Source organism: Nomascus leucogenys, chromosome 4 (assembly GCF_006542625.1).
Source record: "Nomascus leucogenys isolate Asia chromosome 4, Asia_NLE_v1, whole genome shotgun sequence".
Classification (NCBI taxonomy): Eukaryota; Metazoa; Chordata; class Mammalia; order Primates; family Hylobatidae; genus Nomascus; species Nomascus leucogenys.
The window spans coordinates 99,370,572-99,388,047 of record NC_044384.1 but is presented as its reverse complement, the minus strand read 5'-3'; the positions used below and the strand labels follow the sequence as shown (position 1 = coordinate 99,388,047).

At 56.6% G+C, this 17,476-nt stretch overlaps 1 protein-coding gene and 1 pseudogene across 2 annotated transcripts in view; both read left to right on the top strand.

Moving 5' to 3' along the window:
* The window catches only part of DNAH1 (dynein axonemal heavy chain 1), an 83,904-nt gene that overhangs the window by 55,163 nt on the left and 11,265 nt on the right, over nucleotides 1-17,476 (top strand). The window contains exons 45-61 of the mRNA XM_030811652.1: nucleotides 254-411; nucleotides 2,592-2,765; nucleotides 3,303-3,341; nucleotides 5,945-6,123; nucleotides 7,247-7,477; nucleotides 8,998-9,194; nucleotides 9,679-9,814; nucleotides 10,746-10,954; nucleotides 11,220-11,391; nucleotides 12,145-12,336; nucleotides 12,695-12,805; nucleotides 13,518-13,703; nucleotides 14,020-14,211; nucleotides 15,832-15,999; nucleotides 16,083-16,274; nucleotides 16,471-16,602; nucleotides 17,126-17,251. Of these exons, the coding sequence (XP_030667512.1) occupies nucleotides 254-411; nucleotides 2,592-2,765; nucleotides 3,303-3,341; nucleotides 5,945-6,123; nucleotides 7,247-7,477; nucleotides 8,998-9,194; nucleotides 9,679-9,814; nucleotides 10,746-10,954; nucleotides 11,220-11,391; nucleotides 12,145-12,336; nucleotides 12,695-12,805; nucleotides 13,518-13,703; nucleotides 14,020-14,211; nucleotides 15,832-15,999; nucleotides 16,083-16,274; nucleotides 16,471-16,602; nucleotides 17,126-17,251 (2,794 nt within the window). The remainder of the gene's footprint in view (nucleotides 1-253; nucleotides 412-2,591; nucleotides 2,766-3,302; nucleotides 3,342-5,944; nucleotides 6,124-7,246; nucleotides 7,478-8,997; nucleotides 9,195-9,678; nucleotides 9,815-10,745; nucleotides 10,955-11,219; nucleotides 11,392-12,144; nucleotides 12,337-12,694; nucleotides 12,806-13,517; nucleotides 13,704-14,019; nucleotides 14,212-15,831; nucleotides 16,000-16,082; nucleotides 16,275-16,470; nucleotides 16,603-17,125; nucleotides 17,252-17,476) is intronic.
* Nucleotides 676-2,268, top strand: LOC101179061 (annotated as a pseudogene). The gene has a single exon (XR_178184.3). The product of XR_178184.3 is annotated as a serine/threonine-protein phosphatase 2A 56 kDa regulatory subunit gamma isoform pseudogene (transcript).

Below are 17,476 nucleotides of genomic sequence, written 5' to 3'. Positions count from 1 at the left end.
CTGTGAGAAGCCTGTTGTCCATCTGCCTGGGAGGCGAGACTGACTTTGAGGGAGCTCAGACTCAGGTCAGCCTGTCCCAGCTGTCCCAGGACACTCAGAACAAGGATGAGGGTGGGTCAAGACATCTAGCAATTTGGAGGAGGCTGAAATTTAGAAAGGGCTTCCCAGAGGCAAAGCTGCCACTCCGTCGCCCCTGGATTCTCAGAGGACCTAGTGCCTGTGGGTGCTGGGCTCACACAGCCCCTCCCCTCAGGCGGAAGGGTGTGTTTGGACCACCTCTGGGGCGCAACTTTATCTTCTTCATCGATGACCTGAACATGCCGGCCCTGGAAACCTACGGCGCACAGCCACCCATTGAGCTGTTGCGCCAGTGGATGGACCACGGCGGCTGGTACGATCGCAAGATCATTGGTGAGTGTGGCCGGCCTGGCTCGCAGGGCAAGGGCTAGGCGTGCTGTGCAGGGGCACAGGAGGCGCAGCACTGAAGGCCTACAATACTTTAAGGCACCCACAAAAATGTTTTAATTTCTCTTAAAATTAAAGGGGAGGAGGGGGGCCGGCCGGGGGAGGGGCGGAGAGACGCCGCCTCCGCGGCTGTGGCAGCCTCTGGAAGCCTGGAAAAGGGGAAGGGAGAGCAAGCGAACGTCTCAGTCCCCAGGCGGCGGCGGTGGCCGCGGGGGCGCGACGGCTGGGGCGGGGGCAATGTTGCTGCGGGGGCAGGCGGCGGCAAGGGCGGCGGCGGCCCGCTCCAGCCATGCCGAATAAAACAAGAAGGAGAAAGAATCACCAAAAGCAGGGAAGAGTGGAAAAAGTTCAAAAGAAGGACAAGACACAGTAGAATCAGAGCAAATTTCCGTCAGGAAAAAACAGCCTTGTTGCTGTCCCGTCTACAATGTCTGCTAAAATAAAAGTACCCATCTCTCAGCCCATAGTGAAGAAAGACAAATGGCAAAATTCTTCAAGGTTTAGCGCAAGCAATAATAAAGAACTTCAAAAACTACCATCCTTAAAAGATGTCCCTCCTGCTGGTCAAGAGAAGCTTTTTATCCAGAAGTTATGTCAGTGTTGCGTCTTTTTTGACTTTGTTTCTGATCCACTAAGTGACCTAAAGTGGAAGGAAGTAAAACGAGCTGCTGTAAGTGAAATGGTAGAATATATCACCCATAATTGGAATGTGATCACAGAGCCTATTTACCCAGAAGTAGTCCATATGTTTGCAGTTAACATGTTTCGAACGTTACTACCTTCCTCCAATCCTACAGGAGCAGAATTTGACCCAGAGGAAGATGAACCAACATTAGAAGCAGCTGGCTTCATCTACACTTGTTTATGAATTTTTCTTAAGATTTTTAGAGTCTCCAGATTTCCAACCTAATATAGCGAAGAAATATATTGATCAGAAGTTTGTATTGCAGCTTTTAAAGCTCTTTGACAGTGAAGATCCTCGGGAGAGAGATGTTCTTAAAACCACCCTTCACAGAATCTATGGGAAATTCCTAGGCTTGAGAGCTTACATCAGAAAACAGATAAATAATATATTTTATAGGTTTATTTATGAAACAGGGCATCATAATGGCATAGCAGAGTTACTGGAAATATTGGGAAGTATAATCAATGGATTTGCCTTACCATAAAAAAAGAACACAAGATTTTCTTATTGAAGGTGTTACTACCTTTGCACAAAGTGAAATCTCTGAGTGTCTACCACCCCCAGCTGGCATACTGTGGAGTGCAGTTTTTAGAAAAGGACAGCACCCCCACAGAACCAGTGGTGATGGCACTTCTCAAATACTGGCCAAAGACTCACAGTCCAAAAGAAGTAATGTTCTTAAACGAATTAGAAGCGATTTTAGATGTCATTGAACCATCAGAATTTGTGAAGACCATGGAGCCCCTCTTCCGGCAGTTGGCCAAATGTGTCTCCAGCCCACACTTCCAGGTGGCAGGGCGAGCTCTCTATTACTGGAATAATGAATACATCATGAGTTTAATCAGTGACAACGCAGCGAAGATTCTGCCCATCATGTTTCCTTCCTTGTACCACAACTCAAAGACCCATTGGAACAAGATAATACATAGCTTGATATATACAACGCCCTGAAGCTGTTCATGGAGATGAACCAAAAGCTGTTTGATGACTGTACACAACAGTTCAAAGCAGAGAAACTAAAAGAGAAGCTAAAAATGAAAGTATGGGAAGAAGCATGGGTTAAAATAGAAGATCTAGCCAAAGCCAATCCCCAGGTACTGAAAAAGAGAGTGACATGAAAACGTCCAGGGTTACTTGAAATGTTGTTATAAGATAGGAATATGTCTTCACCATGGCGGAGTGGGGGGCTCAATTTCACTAACGTTGTATATGAGAATGTCTGCAATAAAAAGTACTTTTGAACTTTGTAAAAACAAAGTTAAAGGAGAGGAGGATGAATTTTTAGGGCAAAGAAAAATTTTCCTGTGTAATATTGATGTATTTGTCTTTATTCCAATACTATTCTAAAGTATAATTTTGAATTTTTGTATGGAGAAGGGGCCACAAAGGTCATAATGCAGCCCTGGCCAGGGCCCTTCCTGACTTCCTGCCCCTACTCCAGGTGCCTTCAAGAACCTAGTGGACATCAACTTTGTCTGTGCCATGGGCCCCCCGGGTGGAGGCAGGAACACCATCACCCCGCGGCTGACGCGTCACTTCAACTACCTGTCTTTCGCTGAGATGGACGAGGTCAGCAAGAAACGCATCTTCTCCACCATCCTGGGCAACTGGATGGGTGAGTATTGGTGGGGGTGAGCATGGACAAAGGCAGAAGCCCAGGCCAGGGAGGCCACACCAAGGACAGCTGGGTGGCCACCAGAAAGGGTGGAATGGCTAAACCATGACTGCAACCCTTGCTTCACCTCTCAGCTGTGTGACCTTTGGCAGCTCATGAATCTCTCTGAGCCTGTTTCTTCATCTGTACCTACCATTCCAGGTCTGGAGGGTTAAGTATGATATTGCATGTAGAGCACCTAGCATGAAGCCTGGCACGTGGTGATTGCTGGATGTATGATACACACAGATATGCACTCACTCACATACGTACATACGTATACATTAGTACCTGCCCAGAAACTCTGGGGGAGGCATGTTACTTTTGTAAATCAGGAAAAGCCCCCAGGTAGGATGGACGGAGTGTCTCTGAGCCTTTATGGGGTTTGGGGAAAAGCTTACCCCAAGATGCTGTTTTCCCCACCATCTCACCTGGCCAGGGTGAGCAGCAAGAGGTCCACCTAACCCTGAGCCCCGTGTTTCTCCCTCCATCCTCTAGATGGACTCCTCGGAGAAAAAAGCTACCGGGAGCCTGTGCGTAAGTGTGGGCCTGGGCGGGAATGGGGCACTGGTTCCAGGAGGAGCTCTGGGCTCTGGTTGGGTGTGTTGAGGCTGGGACCAGGCACCATGGTGAACCATCCTCAGGTTCATGCGGGGACCTTGGGCCACTGGGTGCCAGAGCGAAGGTTGACACAGGCACTGGCTGCCCCATAGGCTCATTCACCCATTCTTAGAGTCAGCAAGCCCTTTCCTGCCTGTGTTAGTGTCCAGCTGATGATAGATGCAAATTAAATGCAAAATGAATGTATGAATAAGGGAATCCAACAAACTCCCACCCTGTGCAAAGAATCAGAACTCCAGGGAGCAGGTGTGTGCAGGAAAGCCGGGAGTGGTTTGTGTGGGGCAGGCATTGTGGTGAATCTGCCCGTCGTCATGGCAAGGCGGCTGACCACTGCAGTCCCTGTCCTTGCCCAGGCCTGCCTCCTCCCCCTGCCTTCAGCTGAAACAGGCTGTCGGGAGACAGCTGCCTTTTGGGTCTGCACCCACCTGCTTACCTGTGCCCTGCCTTCCCTCCTGTGGCTGGGAATGGACTGCTGCTCCACAGCAAAGCCCAGCCTCCTCCTGGGCCTGCCTGGGAATGTGGCTCCCCCTTCCCCGCCGACACGAGTGCTCCCTTCGCCACTGGGCCTTCCACAAACAAGCCCCGTTCTCCGTCTTAAACACCAAATGCAAAACAGCCTCTCTGGGCCCCCTTCCCACCCGTCCCAGCCCATCACTGAGCAAAACTCCTCCAAAGCATTGTCTTTCTCGCTGCACCCGCCCTCCCCTCCCACTTTCCTGTGAATGCCCCCCTCACCCTCTGAGAGTGTTCTTGTCACCAGTTGCCTTCTGTGGCCAGACCAGCAGTCAGCCCTCGTCCTCGCCTTCCCAGGGGTCAGTAGTGCTGGCCGGCAGACGTCCCCTTCCTGCCACAGGCTTCTCTCAGGCCTCCCCCATCCCTAGCTGCCCATCTCAGATGGACTGGGGCTTGGTCTCCAGCCTCTTCTCCCTCCAACCACACTCTCCTGAGACAGTCTCATCCCGCCTCTGATGGGGAAAACTATCTTTGTGCTGGCAACTCCCAAGTCTACCTCCTCAGCCCGGACCTCTCCCCTGAATGCCTGATTCCACATCTCCCCTGGGATGTCCACAGGGTATCTCAGGCCAAACCTGTCCAGAGCCAACCTCCCGAGTGCCCCGGTCCCCGCACTCTTCTCATCTCAGGTGATGGCAGCGCCATCCTTCCAGGTGCTCCAGGCAAGACGGAGTCTTGGCGCCATCCTCCATTCCCGCTTCCCTCACCCCACAGCTCACCTGTCAGGAGGTCCCGTAGGTTCTCCCTTGAGAACCCATCCCGATCGGCCACTGCTCACCACCCTGTCCTCGCCCACCCGGCCAGTGCTATAGCCCCGCCATGGTCTCCTGGCGGCTGCCTTTACCTGCCTAAGATCTGTCTTCCGCTCGGGGCCACAGGGACCCATGAAATCATTCCATCAGGCCACATTCCTCCTCTCTCACCCATCGCATCCAGGCAAGAGCCCGGGTCCTGACAGTGGTAGGCAAAGCCGTCCTCGGTTCGTCCCACCTTGTCCTCTCTCTGATCTCACTGCCTCCTGCTCACCCCCTTGTTGCTGGTCCTTAAAATGCCAGGCCTGCTCCCACCTTTAGGCCTTTGCCCTTGCTGTCCCCTCTGCCTGGCACAATTTTTCTCCAGTTATGTGCAAGCTTGCATCTCACTTCTCTGCTTGACCGTCCCCTTCCTCAGTGAGGCCTCCTCCAGCATTCCATAAAATCGCCCCCAAGCCCAACTCTGGCAGTCCCCCGGCCCATCTCCTGCTGCAGGGCTGCCCGTAGCCCTTGGCACCTATTTGCTGTCTTTGTTACTTGCTAATCTGATCATTGTCGTCCTTACTGACAAGATTGTCAGCTTGAGGGCAAGGAGTGTGTCTGTTTGGGTCACTCCGTGCCCAGTGCCTGCGTCAACAGACAAGCTCCTCTCCTGCCCTTCCTTTCCATTTTCTCCACTTCTCCGCCAAGTTTCCACTGACAGAATTTGGGTTCCCAGCACAGAATTGAATAGTTTTCAAAGAACAGGCCGATAGGTGTGTGAGTGGTGAAAATGCAGGCTGAGAGGTGGGCAGCCCCGAAGTGGGTGGTGAGCTGTCAAGGTTGGGGGTGTGCTACAGGCCTCCCCACGCCCACCCTTAGGCATCTTGAGGCCTACGTGGATCATGAGACCCTCCCCAAGTGCGGCTCAGAGGTGGAATGTTCAGGTTTGGGCACAGCCCCCATAGGACAAGGCAGTAATGGCCCCGCCCAGCACTGACCCCACGACCGCCCCCAATTCCATGATGAGTCCCAGTGCTCCAACAGGCCATGTCAGCATAAAGGTATAAGGGGGTGCAGAGCAGGAGATTCTTCACCTCGCGCAAGCTGGGGGCATCCGAGATAAGGCCAAAGGGTATGTGGAATCCAAGCCTGAAGGCTGGGGAAGGGGCTTGGTGGGGGGCACAGCACAGCAAAGGCAAGGAGGTCAGGACCTGCAGAGGTGGCAGAGGGAGCTCCTGGCATGTGACCCAGGCCATTCTCCTTTTCCCCCAGCTGGGGCCCCCCACATTGCCTACTTCACGGAGCCCCTTGTGGAAGCCACCATCATGGTGTATGCAACCATCACCTCCCAGCTGCTGCCCACTCCAGCCAAGTCCCACTACACCTTCAACCTGAGGGACCTCTCCAAGGTCTTCCAAGGCATGCTCATGGCTAACCCGGCCAAGGTCAAGGTGAGGACCGGGCAGGCACCCTCCCCAATGCCCACACTGCTCTCCCCATCCTCCCCAGCCCCACCAATTTCAGGCCTTCCTGCCCAAACAGGCCCTGAGTGGGCTTCCTGGAACATGGAGGTGCCAGGCCCTCCAGAGCCCAGCCTTGGTGCAGCTGAGCCCAGTCTTGTTGGTTGAACCCTCACCTGGAATGTGGCTGAGACGGGGATCACATGAGAGAGCCAGGGCAAGAAGAGGGAGAAAGAGGGCTTCTGGTGTGGGCCCTGCATGTGAGAACGCTTGAGGGATAGTGAGCAGGGTGCCCTCTGGGAACCAAAAACACCCAGGTGGAAGGAGGAGGAAGTGTAGCAGGGAGCCAGGTGTCTGGGGCACTGGCAGGGGTGGGGCCAGGCGCTAGGCACAGTGGGGGGTCAGCACGGAGCTTAAATTTGCTCTGAGGGTGTAATGAGCCATGTGGGTGGGCGGGGGACAGACTTGCACTTTGGAATGGGACTGAGCGGCCAGTGTGTGTGTAGCCCAGGCTAAGGAGATGGGGTGAGCAGGACAGAAGCTGACCCTGGCCTTGTAGCCACGCTTGTAGCCAACAAAGTCTACAGAAAAGGCTGGGAGCTTCCGGAGGGCAGTCCTGTCACCCAGGGAGATGCAGGGAAGCTGGGACAGAGGGGGCAGCTGAGATGGAGAGAGGGGGCGGGTTCAGAGGAGATTGGTGGGTCATGTCAGTGTGGCTTGGTGGGTGGTTAGATGTGGGGTGTTGGGAAGGTGTTAGGAGCATCAAGCATCCCTCCCAGGTTTGGGGTTAGGGGATCCACAGGGGGCTAAAAGGTGGAAGTGAGGTGCTTGTGACAAGCTAGCAGAGCCAGACACCCAGAGGGCACTTGGCCAGCTGGACTCGGAGCTGAGGCATGAGGAGGCCCAGGCAGCACTGTGCAATCCACCCCATCCTCAGCCAGCCAGCAGTTGCACTTGCCAGCAGCCCCCACACACTGTCCCTGGGCCGTGGTGGGAGAGCCAGGCTCCAGTCAGGACCCCAGGAACTGGGGCCCACCCTCCCTTGCCTGGTGGTTTGAGAGATAGCTGAGGGCTCGGGGGCCAAGGACAGGCACCGATGCTGGGGCTACCGCAGGACAAAGTGCAGCTGCTGCGACTGTGGTATCACGAGAACTGCCGCGTGTTCCGGGACCGACTGGTGAATGAGGAGGACTGCAGCTGGTTCGACCAGCTCCTCAAGCACTGCATGGAGCAGTGGGAGGTGACCTTCAACAAGGTCTGCCCCTTCCAGCCCATTCTTTACGGGGACTTCATGTCACCAGGCTCCGATGTCAAGTCCTACGAGCTCATCACCAGTGAGAGTAAGGTGAGGGGCCCAGGCAGGCGCCCTACCGCTGGTGGGGTCCTCTTCAATCTGCCTCCCTGGGGCCCAGGCCCCCTGCAGTCACCACTAACAGACTACCACACTATAACCAGGGGGCCAGGACGCGGGGTAAGTAGGCCAGCTCCAGGAGACTCCCGGCATGCCCTTGCTCTCTCTGGGTACAGGTTTCTTCACTTATCTCTGAGAACCAGCCTGTGGTCCAGCTGAGATGGGCTCTAGACACAGGGTCAATCATCCCTCCACAGGCGGCCAGGGGCGGGGCCTGGGGCCATGGGTCTCAGTCAGGACCCCAGGGAGGCAGGGAAGAGGCCTCACTTGGTTGCCCCAGTGCTGCATGGCTGAAGCAGGCCTCCCGACAGTTTCTCTCCACACGCATCCTCTCCTAATTCCCAGAGCTCCCACCAGGGTCACGGGGTCAGCACACCCTGGTAAGCCCCAGAAGGAGCAGGCAGGGCTCTGACCCAACTCTCAGGCCTCCATGTGTCCCTGGGTCAGGCCTCGTGCAGGGGGGCCTGGCTTCTTAAGGCCCAGCATCCCCACCATGCACAGGAGGAACAGGGTATGCTGTGGCAGGTGAGCTCCCCATCGGGGAGGGCCCCAGTACACGGTGCTCTGATCAGCCGAGCCCATGGCTAGAGTCACCCCAAAAGTGGCAGCGAGCAAGTTCCTACAAGGGACTGCCCCCAAGCCATCCCTAGATTGGGCTGGTTGAGATTCCAAAGAAAGAAGCATTGAATTACAGGGTAATTAGTCCAGAGCATTTATTAGGGGAACTCACATACGGGGGAGAGCAGAGATGTTCTAGCTCAGTATGTCTGCAACGAGGGAGTCATGTGGGTTATGGAGTTCACATGAGGACTGAAGGAATTTGGGTGGGCTGGGGCTAGCTTCTATGTGTTTAACAATATGCTTGATCCCTCCGTGGGTTTTGTTTTTGCTTTTGTTTTTGTTTGTGTGTGTGTGTGTATATTTGACTGGGTCTTGCTCCATCACCCAGGCTGGAGGGCAGTGGCACAAACTTGGCTTACTGCAGCCTCTACCTCGTGGGCTCTATCAGTCGCCCCACCTCAGTCTCCTGAGTAGCTGGGACCACAGGCACACACCACCACGCCCAGCTAATTTTTATTTTTATTTTTATTTTTATTTTTTATTTTGGTAGAGGCAGAGTTTCGCCATGTTGCCCAGGCTGGTGTTGAACTCCTGGGCTCAAGTGATCCTCCTGCCTTGGCTTCCCACAGTGCTGGGATTACAGGCGTGAGCCACCGCGCTAGGCCAATCCCTCAGTGTTTTGAACAACAATCTAAGCAAGTTTATCAGTGTCTGGGAATGTTCAGCTTGGGCTCGAGCCTGCAGGGGAAACATGCAGCTGGCCGGGTCACAGGGTGGTCAAGGCACCTGTGCTTCTCAGTCAGGACAGAGAAGAAAGCGGGTGGGTGTGGGGGAGCGGGGAGACCCTACAGTAAGAGAGACCCCGCCTTCCCCATCCTCGCCTTGGTGCGCAGATGATGCAGGTGATCGAGGAGTACATAGAGGACTACAATCAGATCAACACGGCCAAGCTGAAGCTGGTCCTCTTCATGGACGCCATGAGCCACATCTGCCGCATCAGCCGCACCCTACGCCAGGCACTGGGCAATGCACTCCTGCTGGGCGTGGGTGGCAGCGGCCGCAGCTCCCTCACACGGCTCGCCTCGCACATGTGAGGGCCTCTGGGGCATGCTGGGCAGTGGGCAGCCGGGGCTGGCTGGTCGGTTTGACTGACCCATGCTTTTGCACAGTGGTGGAGGCCTCGGGCAGCCCTGAAGCAGGCCCGTGCAGCCCACAGGCTTCTGGAAAGACTAGTAGCAGGATCTGGGCTCCAGGGAGAGGCAGCAGCAGTGCCCTGTGGTGCTGTGGGTAGGAAAGTGTAGTGCAGGCATCCCAGAGGGATTACTAGGGGAGGTGGCCAGGGCTGCTCGCAGAATCAGAGCTGGGAGAATGGAAGGGAAGAGCGTTTAGACTGAGGGAACAACTTGGGCAAAGGTCTGGAGGCAAAAAAGTAGGTTCAGGGCCCGAAGGGTCTGCAGGTCTGCCTAGGATGGGAGCAGAACTCCGGGTGGTCAGGGTAGGGTGTGGTCACCCACCACCCTTCAGCGTCTGGCCCCAAGCCCCTGGCATGCTTCAACCCAAACTTCTGCCTCCAGGGCCGAGTACGAGTGCTTCCAGATTGAACTATCCAAGAACTACAGCACGTCCGAATGGCGAGATGATGTGAAAAAGGTCCTGTTCAAGGCGGGCCTGCAGAACCTACCCATCACCTTCCTCTTCTCAGACACCCAGGTGCCACTGCCACAGCAGAGGACAGGGCTCGGGGGGCTGTACACAACCCCATCTGAGCACAGCATCCCGGAAGGTGGCCAGTCCTTCATGCCCAGCTCACAGTCAGGGCAGATCTCAGAAGAGACCACCAGGACCAGGTGGGGCCACAGATGGGCAGGTTGAGAGCATGAGACCAAACCCAACCTCTCAGAGCTAAGGTGGGGTATAGATCATCACTCATGCCCCGAAGGTAAAGAAGGCCCTGGTAGCATAGCACCCCACTCACTGGCCAATGGCGTCCCACCTCAAGGACCACAGGGCTTGTCCCCAAAGTGCTGGGGACCCATGGTTTCCCTGCTCCCTCTTGGGATGGCACGAGGCTTCTCCCTAGATCTCTGAGAAGTTGTCTAGGGTCACAAGACAGAATAGGCTTCAGCCTGGCTGGTGGTCAGGGTCGGGCCCAGGGGCCCAGCCCGAAGCCCCTGAATGTGCCCCACCCTAGATAAAGGCCCCTCTGCTCCCAGCTCTGTCCCAACCCCAGAGCTCCCTTCAAGGCAGCCACTGTGTGAGTCAGGAAAGGGAGGATGCCATCTAACACAAGCCAGGCCCAGGCTGTATGAGACGGGCAAGGACCTATCTCTGCCCGTGGCCATGGTTTCCTCTTGTGAGTAAACTGAGGCATGGAGAGGGGTGAAGAGGAAGATGCCACAACCCCCACTGAGGACCCAGGGTCCTGCCACAACCTAGTGGTTTTCAGAGCTTCTGCACGGGGGCAAGTCCTAGACTATGACTGCAGGCTAGTCTCTTATGAGGTCACTTGTGTGACTCTGGGCTTCTCTGAGCCTTAGTGGTACAGTCTGTCAAATGGAGCTGTTGTGAAGGTCCAGCAAGACTGTGGTCATGGAGTCCAACATGCAGAGGCTTAGCTCCCCAACCCTTCACCCCTCCCCAGATCAAGAATGAATCCTTCCTGGAAGATATCAACAATGTCCTAAACTCTGGTGACATTCCCAACCTCTATACTGCGGACGAGCAGGACCAGATCATCAGCACCATGCGGCCCTATATCCAGGAGCAGGGCCTGCAGCCCACCAAGGCCAACCTCATGGCTGCTTACACCGGGCGTGTGCGCAGCAACATCCACATGGTGCTGTGCATGAGGTACAGGCAGCTGTCGCCAGGCTGCGCCGGGGCAGCGGAGCTGGATGTGTACAGGGGCTGGCCCCGGGGACACTGGACACCACGTGCTGGGGCTTGAGATGAGGAGACGCGGCCCTGGGCCTGGCCATCATGCCATTGGGCCCAGGCTGCTGTGCTGCTGTGTCCTGGCTGCCATGCCACAGGGCTATGCAAGGGCCCTGGGTCCTGGGCTCCTGGGGGCGCTGGTCAGTGTCTCTGGACCTCATTTGGATTCCTGACTTTCCAGTCCCATGGGAGAGGTCTTCCGAGCTCGTCTGAGGCAGTTTCCCTCCCTGGTCAACTGCTGTACCATCGACTGGTTTAACGAGTGGCCGGCAGAAGCCCTGAAGTCTGTGGCCACCATGTTTCTCAATGAGATCCCAGAACTGGAATCCTCCCAGGAAGAAATCCAAGGACTGGTGGGTGTCTTGCTGAAGCTCAGGCCCTTGGGGAGACCTGTTTAGCTTGGGGCATGGGCTCAGGGTCACCAAGGTCTGGGTGAGATTCCCAGGCCCACCACCGAGGGTAAGCTTTTGGTCAGGCTGTGTTTCCTGTCTAAGCCTCCGTTTCCTCATCTGTAAATGGGCAGAGCCACAGGTCATCACAGTGACTAGGGTGCTGTGCACACAGCTGCACGGGTACTGCTTCCCTTATTCCCTGAGGGCCTCATGGTGCTTTCTTCCAAGAACCCCCTGATAGAACTCCAGAGACCACAGATGGGGGTGTAGATTTGCCTGGTCCAGCCTGAGACAGTGACAGTCCCAACATTTCCCTACCCAGCTATGCTGAGGCCTTGGGCCCTCTCTCCCCCTAGATCCAGCCTCAGGGGGAACCACCTCAGGGCTCTCAGAGAGAGGCAGGTCATGGGGGCTGTGACAAGACCACTGGGCCAAGAGCTGGGAGACAGCTAGGTCCAAGTTCAAAGCCAGCCCTGCCCTTGACAGCTATGTGAACTTGAACTAACCCCTGGACTTCCCTGGGCCTGGGGTTTTTCATCTGCCCAAAAGATGACCTCGACCTGGAGGTCATGAGGCTCACAGAGTGAGTGTGAGAGGCATGGAGGTTCCTGCTGTGGCCCCCTCCTCGGCCCAGGCTGCAGTGGCTGTGGGCACCCAGTCCCTGTCTTTCCTGGGGCCTCTACCAGGCCAGCATCCATGGTCTTCCTCCCCCAGATCCAGGTCTGTGTGTACATCCACCAGTCGGTGTCCAAGAAGTGCATCGAGTACCTGGCAGAGCTGACCCGCCACAACTATGTGACCCCCAAGAGCTACTTGGAGCTGCTTCATATTTTCTCCATCCTCATCGGGCAGAAGAAACTGGAGCTGAAAACTGCCAAGAACCGCATGAAGAGCGGCCTCGACAAGGTGGGCCCAGGCGAGTCCCCGTGGACAAGGTCAGCTGCCTGCAGGCTGCCCGCTCACTCAGCCCTGACTGCAGGGTGACACCGTGCTCTGCCTTTCAAACTGCAGCCCATGATGTTGAAGTGGGTGGCTTTCCCCCTCATCAAAAGAAAAAAGTTGCCAGTCAAGGGCCAGGCCAAAGCATGGCACCCCACAGATACTTGGGGGACTGATGCCCTTCCTCTGGGGTCGGCTGGGCAACGTGGGGGCCACTGAAGCTGCCGGCCACAGCCTCTCTTTCATGAATGAGGGCGGCCCAGCAGGCCCTGTGCTCTCTCTGTCCCTGCCACACCTGTTTTCCTGTCTCTACCCCAACCCCTAGCTGCTGCGCACTTCTGAGGACATAGCCAAGATGCAGGAGGACCTGGAGAGTATGCACCCCCTGCTGGAGGAGGCTGCCAAGGACACCATGCTCACCATGGAGCAGATCAAGGTTGGGGTGCTCCCGAACCCCTCCCCGATGCCTGACTCTGAGGAAGCTTGGCACCCCCACACAGGCGCAGGCTCACTAGCTGCCTGGCTGCCGCAAGTCATCTGGCCTCCGTGTGCCCCAGCTTCCTCAATCAGTAGCCATCCATTTAGCCATGGAATGTTTGTCCAGTAGCTCTTCTATGCCAGGCACTGCACTGGGCAGGGGGTCGGTGAGGAGCAAGGCAGAGGAATCCGAACGATTCCAATAACCACAACCCGGAGTCTGCCCAGCACGGGGCCCCGCGTTGGAGGGCCCGATCCTCATTGCAGACCTTGCAGTTTGTGTATTCCTTATGACAGCTTTCTGGAAGGAATAGTCAAGTGTCCTGCTCGGCAAAGTCAGTGCATTGCAAAATTTCCCAGCAGATAGAAAGAAGCTAGAAGAAAGGCAGGAGGAGGGTCTTTCTCTGTCTTGCATGAAGGTGCCTGCAGGCTTAGGGGGCCCTGCTTGTGGGGCACTTATATCCAAACTTGTAAGGCCCCAAGCCGCATGCCAGGCCCATGGTGAGCACTCAGGAGGTGGAAGGGGCTCCTGGTATTCCCAGACCTCTCTGGCCTGTCACAGCTGGAGGGCCCTTGGAGAACAGGGCACCCCAATGCTCCTTCCATCTGGGGAGACTGAGATGCAGAGAAGAGAAAAGGGAGGAGGACACCCCTATGTCTCCCATCCCCAGGTGGATACGGCCATCGCCGAGGAGACCCGGAATTCAGTGCAGACAGAGGAGATCAAAGCCAATGAGAAAGCCAAGAAGGCACAAGCTATTGCTGACGATGCCCAGAAGGACCTCGATGAGGCATTGCCAGCCCTGGATGCGGCTCTGGCCAGCCTGCGCAACCTCAACAAGAACGACGTGACCGAGGTGGGCAGCAGGGCATCTCCTGGCATTCCCTCTCATATGTCTCTGTCCTCAAGCCTTCCCTCTGCACATCCCCTGGGACCCGGCTGCCTGCCCCGCCCTCCTCGTTCCAGCCCCCAGGGCCCAGGTAGGAGCATGGGTACCTGGGTTGGGGAACAGAAGGAACTGTGGGCTGAGGCCAACCTCGGTGGATCTCTGGATATGCCCGTGTCCTGTGGTAGTAGGGACTTTGTTGGTAGGGCCAACCTTTCTGGCAGGATCCCCGCCGAGGGGTGCCCACTGGGTCTGAGTCTTCCCCACTTGGTGGCTGGGCCTGCAGGTACGTGCCATGCAGCGGCCACCCCCGGGTGTGAAGCTGGTCATAGAAGCTGTGTGCATCATGAAAGGCATCAAGCCCAAGAAGATGCCTGGAGAAAAGCCAGGCACCAAGGTGGATGACTACTGGGAGCCTGGCAAGGGGCTGCTGCAGGACCCGGGCCGCTTCCTCGAGAGCCTCTTCAAGTTTGACAAGGTAAGCATGCCAGGCACCCTGGCCAGCCAGCGAGTGAGGACAAGGCCTGCCCGGCAGAACAGTGAAGCTGGAGAGGAGCCTGCCCCACCACATCATCTGCATGTGCAGTGCCCTCTGTCCCGTCTCTCTCTGTCCACCTCACCACCACCAGCACCACACAAGGGCCCGAGGGCCACACAGATGGCTGGAACCAGAGCCTGGCCCCAAGGAGTTCTCAGTCTGGTAGGGTGACAGACCCACCCACAGAAAGGTATTGAGGAAATTAGGACCTGGACAGGCTCCTGTGCCCCATAGGAAGTCACCCATGGTCATTCCAAGTCTCCACAGCCTGGGGATTCTCTTTCATGCCCTTTGATCCCACAAACCCCCAGGCCTTGGCCAAGACCTTCACCATCTGCCCAGTCATCCCCTCTCTCCCTCAGCCTCAGCACCTGGGGCCCAGCTTCCCTGTCTGTCTCTGGGTTTCCCTGTCCATCTGGGGCCATCAGTATCCTTGGGCATGTGCTCTCTCGGGGGCTGTGCCATGGTTAAGTAGCCTGGAGCTCATAGCCTCTGGGGGTTTCCTCTGCATCCCAGAAATTAGCTAGGGGGCAGCTGCCTGTCCCACACAGGCCGCCATCCACTGTGTGTCAGTATCAGGCCCTGGGCACATCCCACACCCATTTCAGCAGCATCTGGACCCCTTATGGGCTACCCCATCCTTCCTTCTCCTCTTCCATCAGACAGGAAACTAGAGGCCCCACAGGCCTAATCAAGTCCCTCTGAGAGAAGCGCCCAAGTCAGGAGTGCTCAAGGCTGGTGCTTAGGCTCCCCTGGGCCCAAGCTCTGACCTCTGGGAGCTCATGAGCAATGCAAATACCTGGGCCTATTATGAACTACAGGGCTGGACTCTCCCTGGGTGGGACAAGAGCCCCAGGGGGTGGGGTAGGCTCTTGAGGTTGAACATGAGCCTGATGGGCCTCAGAACCATTCACTCATCCCAATACCTGCTGATGGTCTTACTTTCAGGAAGTAACCCTTGCCTTCAAATGAGCTTTTAAGTGGGGTCTTGTGTGTTATGGGCTCTTGAGACTGCCGCAGTATCCCAAGGAAGATCTCCCTAATCATATGATCTAAAATCCTGGGGACCAAAGATTACTTTCTGGCCAGCCTTTCTGGGCTATGTTGTTCCTTAAGGAGAAAGAATCTAGGCCGGGCGCGGTGGCTCACGCTTGTAATCCCAGCACTTTGGGAGGCTGAGGCGGGCGGATCACGAGTTCAGGAGATCGAGACCACGGTGAAACCCCGTCTCTACTAAAAATACAAAAAAATTAGCCGGGCGGGCTAATTTGGTGGCGGGCGCCTGTAGTCCCAGCTACTCGGAGAGGCTGAGGCAGGAGAATGGCGTGAACCCGGGAGGCGGAGCTTGCAGTAAGCCGAGATTGCGCCACTGCACTCCAGCCTGGGCGACAGAGCAAGACTCCGTCTCAAAAAAAAAAAAAAAAAAAAAAAGAATCTATACTAAGGCCTGCACAGGGCATAAAAGCCAGGGTGTCCCTCAGCAGGCACCACCTCCCAGCAGAGCCCTTCCCCTGTCACCCTTGAGAAGCAGCATCTTGAGACCCAGGCTTCCCACCTCAGGACAACATTGGGGACATGGTGATCAAAGCCATCCAGCCATACATCGATAATGAAGAGTTCCAACCAGCCGCCATTGCCAGGGTGTCCAAGGCTTGCACCTCCATCTGCCAGTGGGTGCGCGCCATGCACAAGTACTACTTCGTGGCCAAGGCCGTGGAGCCCAAGCGGGTGAGGGCTGAGTGGAGCTGGTGGGGGTGGGCTCCCCTCCCCGGGGTACTCAGCGAGCTAACCCTGCGCCCTCCGCCCTACAGCAAGCCCTGCGGGAGGCCCAGGACGACCTGGGGGTGACACAGCGGATCCTGGATGAGGCAAAACAGCGCCTTCGTGAGGTGGAGGATGGCATCGCCACAATGCAGGCTAAGTACCAGGAATGCATTACCAAGAAGGAGGAGCTGGAGCTGAAGTGTGAGCAGTGTGAGCAGCGGCTGGGCCGTGCTGGCAAGGTGCGCACCGTCCTCCTGCAAGGCCTGCGGGCGGGCCCAGCCCAGACAGGGGCCAGAAAGGACCAGGGCATGGGTGGGTCCTGGGGTGGCCGTCCGCACCCCCTCCCTGGCAACCCCAGGTGCTACAGTGGGTAGGGCCAGCCCCAGGCCCCTAGCCCAGCCTCCCAGAGCCCACCCCATGGGGCTGCCCCTCCAGCTCATCAACGGGCTGTCGGATGAGAAGGTGCGCTGGCAGGAGACGGTAGAGAACCTGCAGTACATGCTCAACAACGTCTCCGGCGATGTCCTGGTGGCCGCTGGCTTTGTGGCCTACCTGGGCCCCTTCACGGTAAGAAGTCCCCACCTCTGTCTCTGACCAGCCTCGCCTTCCCAAAGAGACCCTTCCTCCTTGAGGCCTCGCCTCCATGACAGGCAGCCTGCAGGTGGCTCTCTGCTCACTCAGTCATTCAACAAGCACTTAGCAGGCTCCCTCTCTGAGCCAGGCGCTGTAAAGCACTGGGGATACAGCAGTGTACAAAACAACCAGAAAAGCCAGCTAGTGGGAACATAGAAGAGCTCACACTTCTGCACTTGCTGCGTGCCAGGCACTGTTCTAAACATGCCATCTGTGTCCCATTTAATCCTCATAGCTGCCATTACAGGCAGGCATCGTTAGCATTGCCCGTTTCACAGATGAAGGGCTGAGGTTTGTGGAGGCCAAGAAAGTCACCCAAAGTGGGATTAGAATGCAGGTATCTGGCTCCATGTCTGAGCTCAGATCTCTGCAACTGCCAAGCACTGTGGCTTAGTGGGAGTTGGGAGGTCTCTGTGGGTGTCATGGTGGGGTGGTCCTGAGTCTGGCATCTCCCCAGGGCCAGTACCGCACAGTGCTCTACGACAGCTGGGTCAAGCAGCTCAGGAGCCACAATGTCCCACACACCTCCGAGCCCACGCTAATCGGGACGCTGGGGAACCCTGTGAAGATCCGCTCGTGGCAGGTGCCCACCCCAGGGGCAGGAGTGCCCAGGCAGGGCCTGTAGTGTGGTCCAGGCTGGGCCAGGAGCCTTCTGCCTCTTTCCTACCCTGCTTTCCAGGGCCTGGCTCGGAGCTGCCTCTGCTGAACCCCCCTGTGCCCAGCAAGAGGGTGGTGGGAGGACAGGAGGAGAAAGCTGGGCTGAGTGTGGCACAGATGCTAGCTAAATGTGGGGAGAGGAAATTAGGGG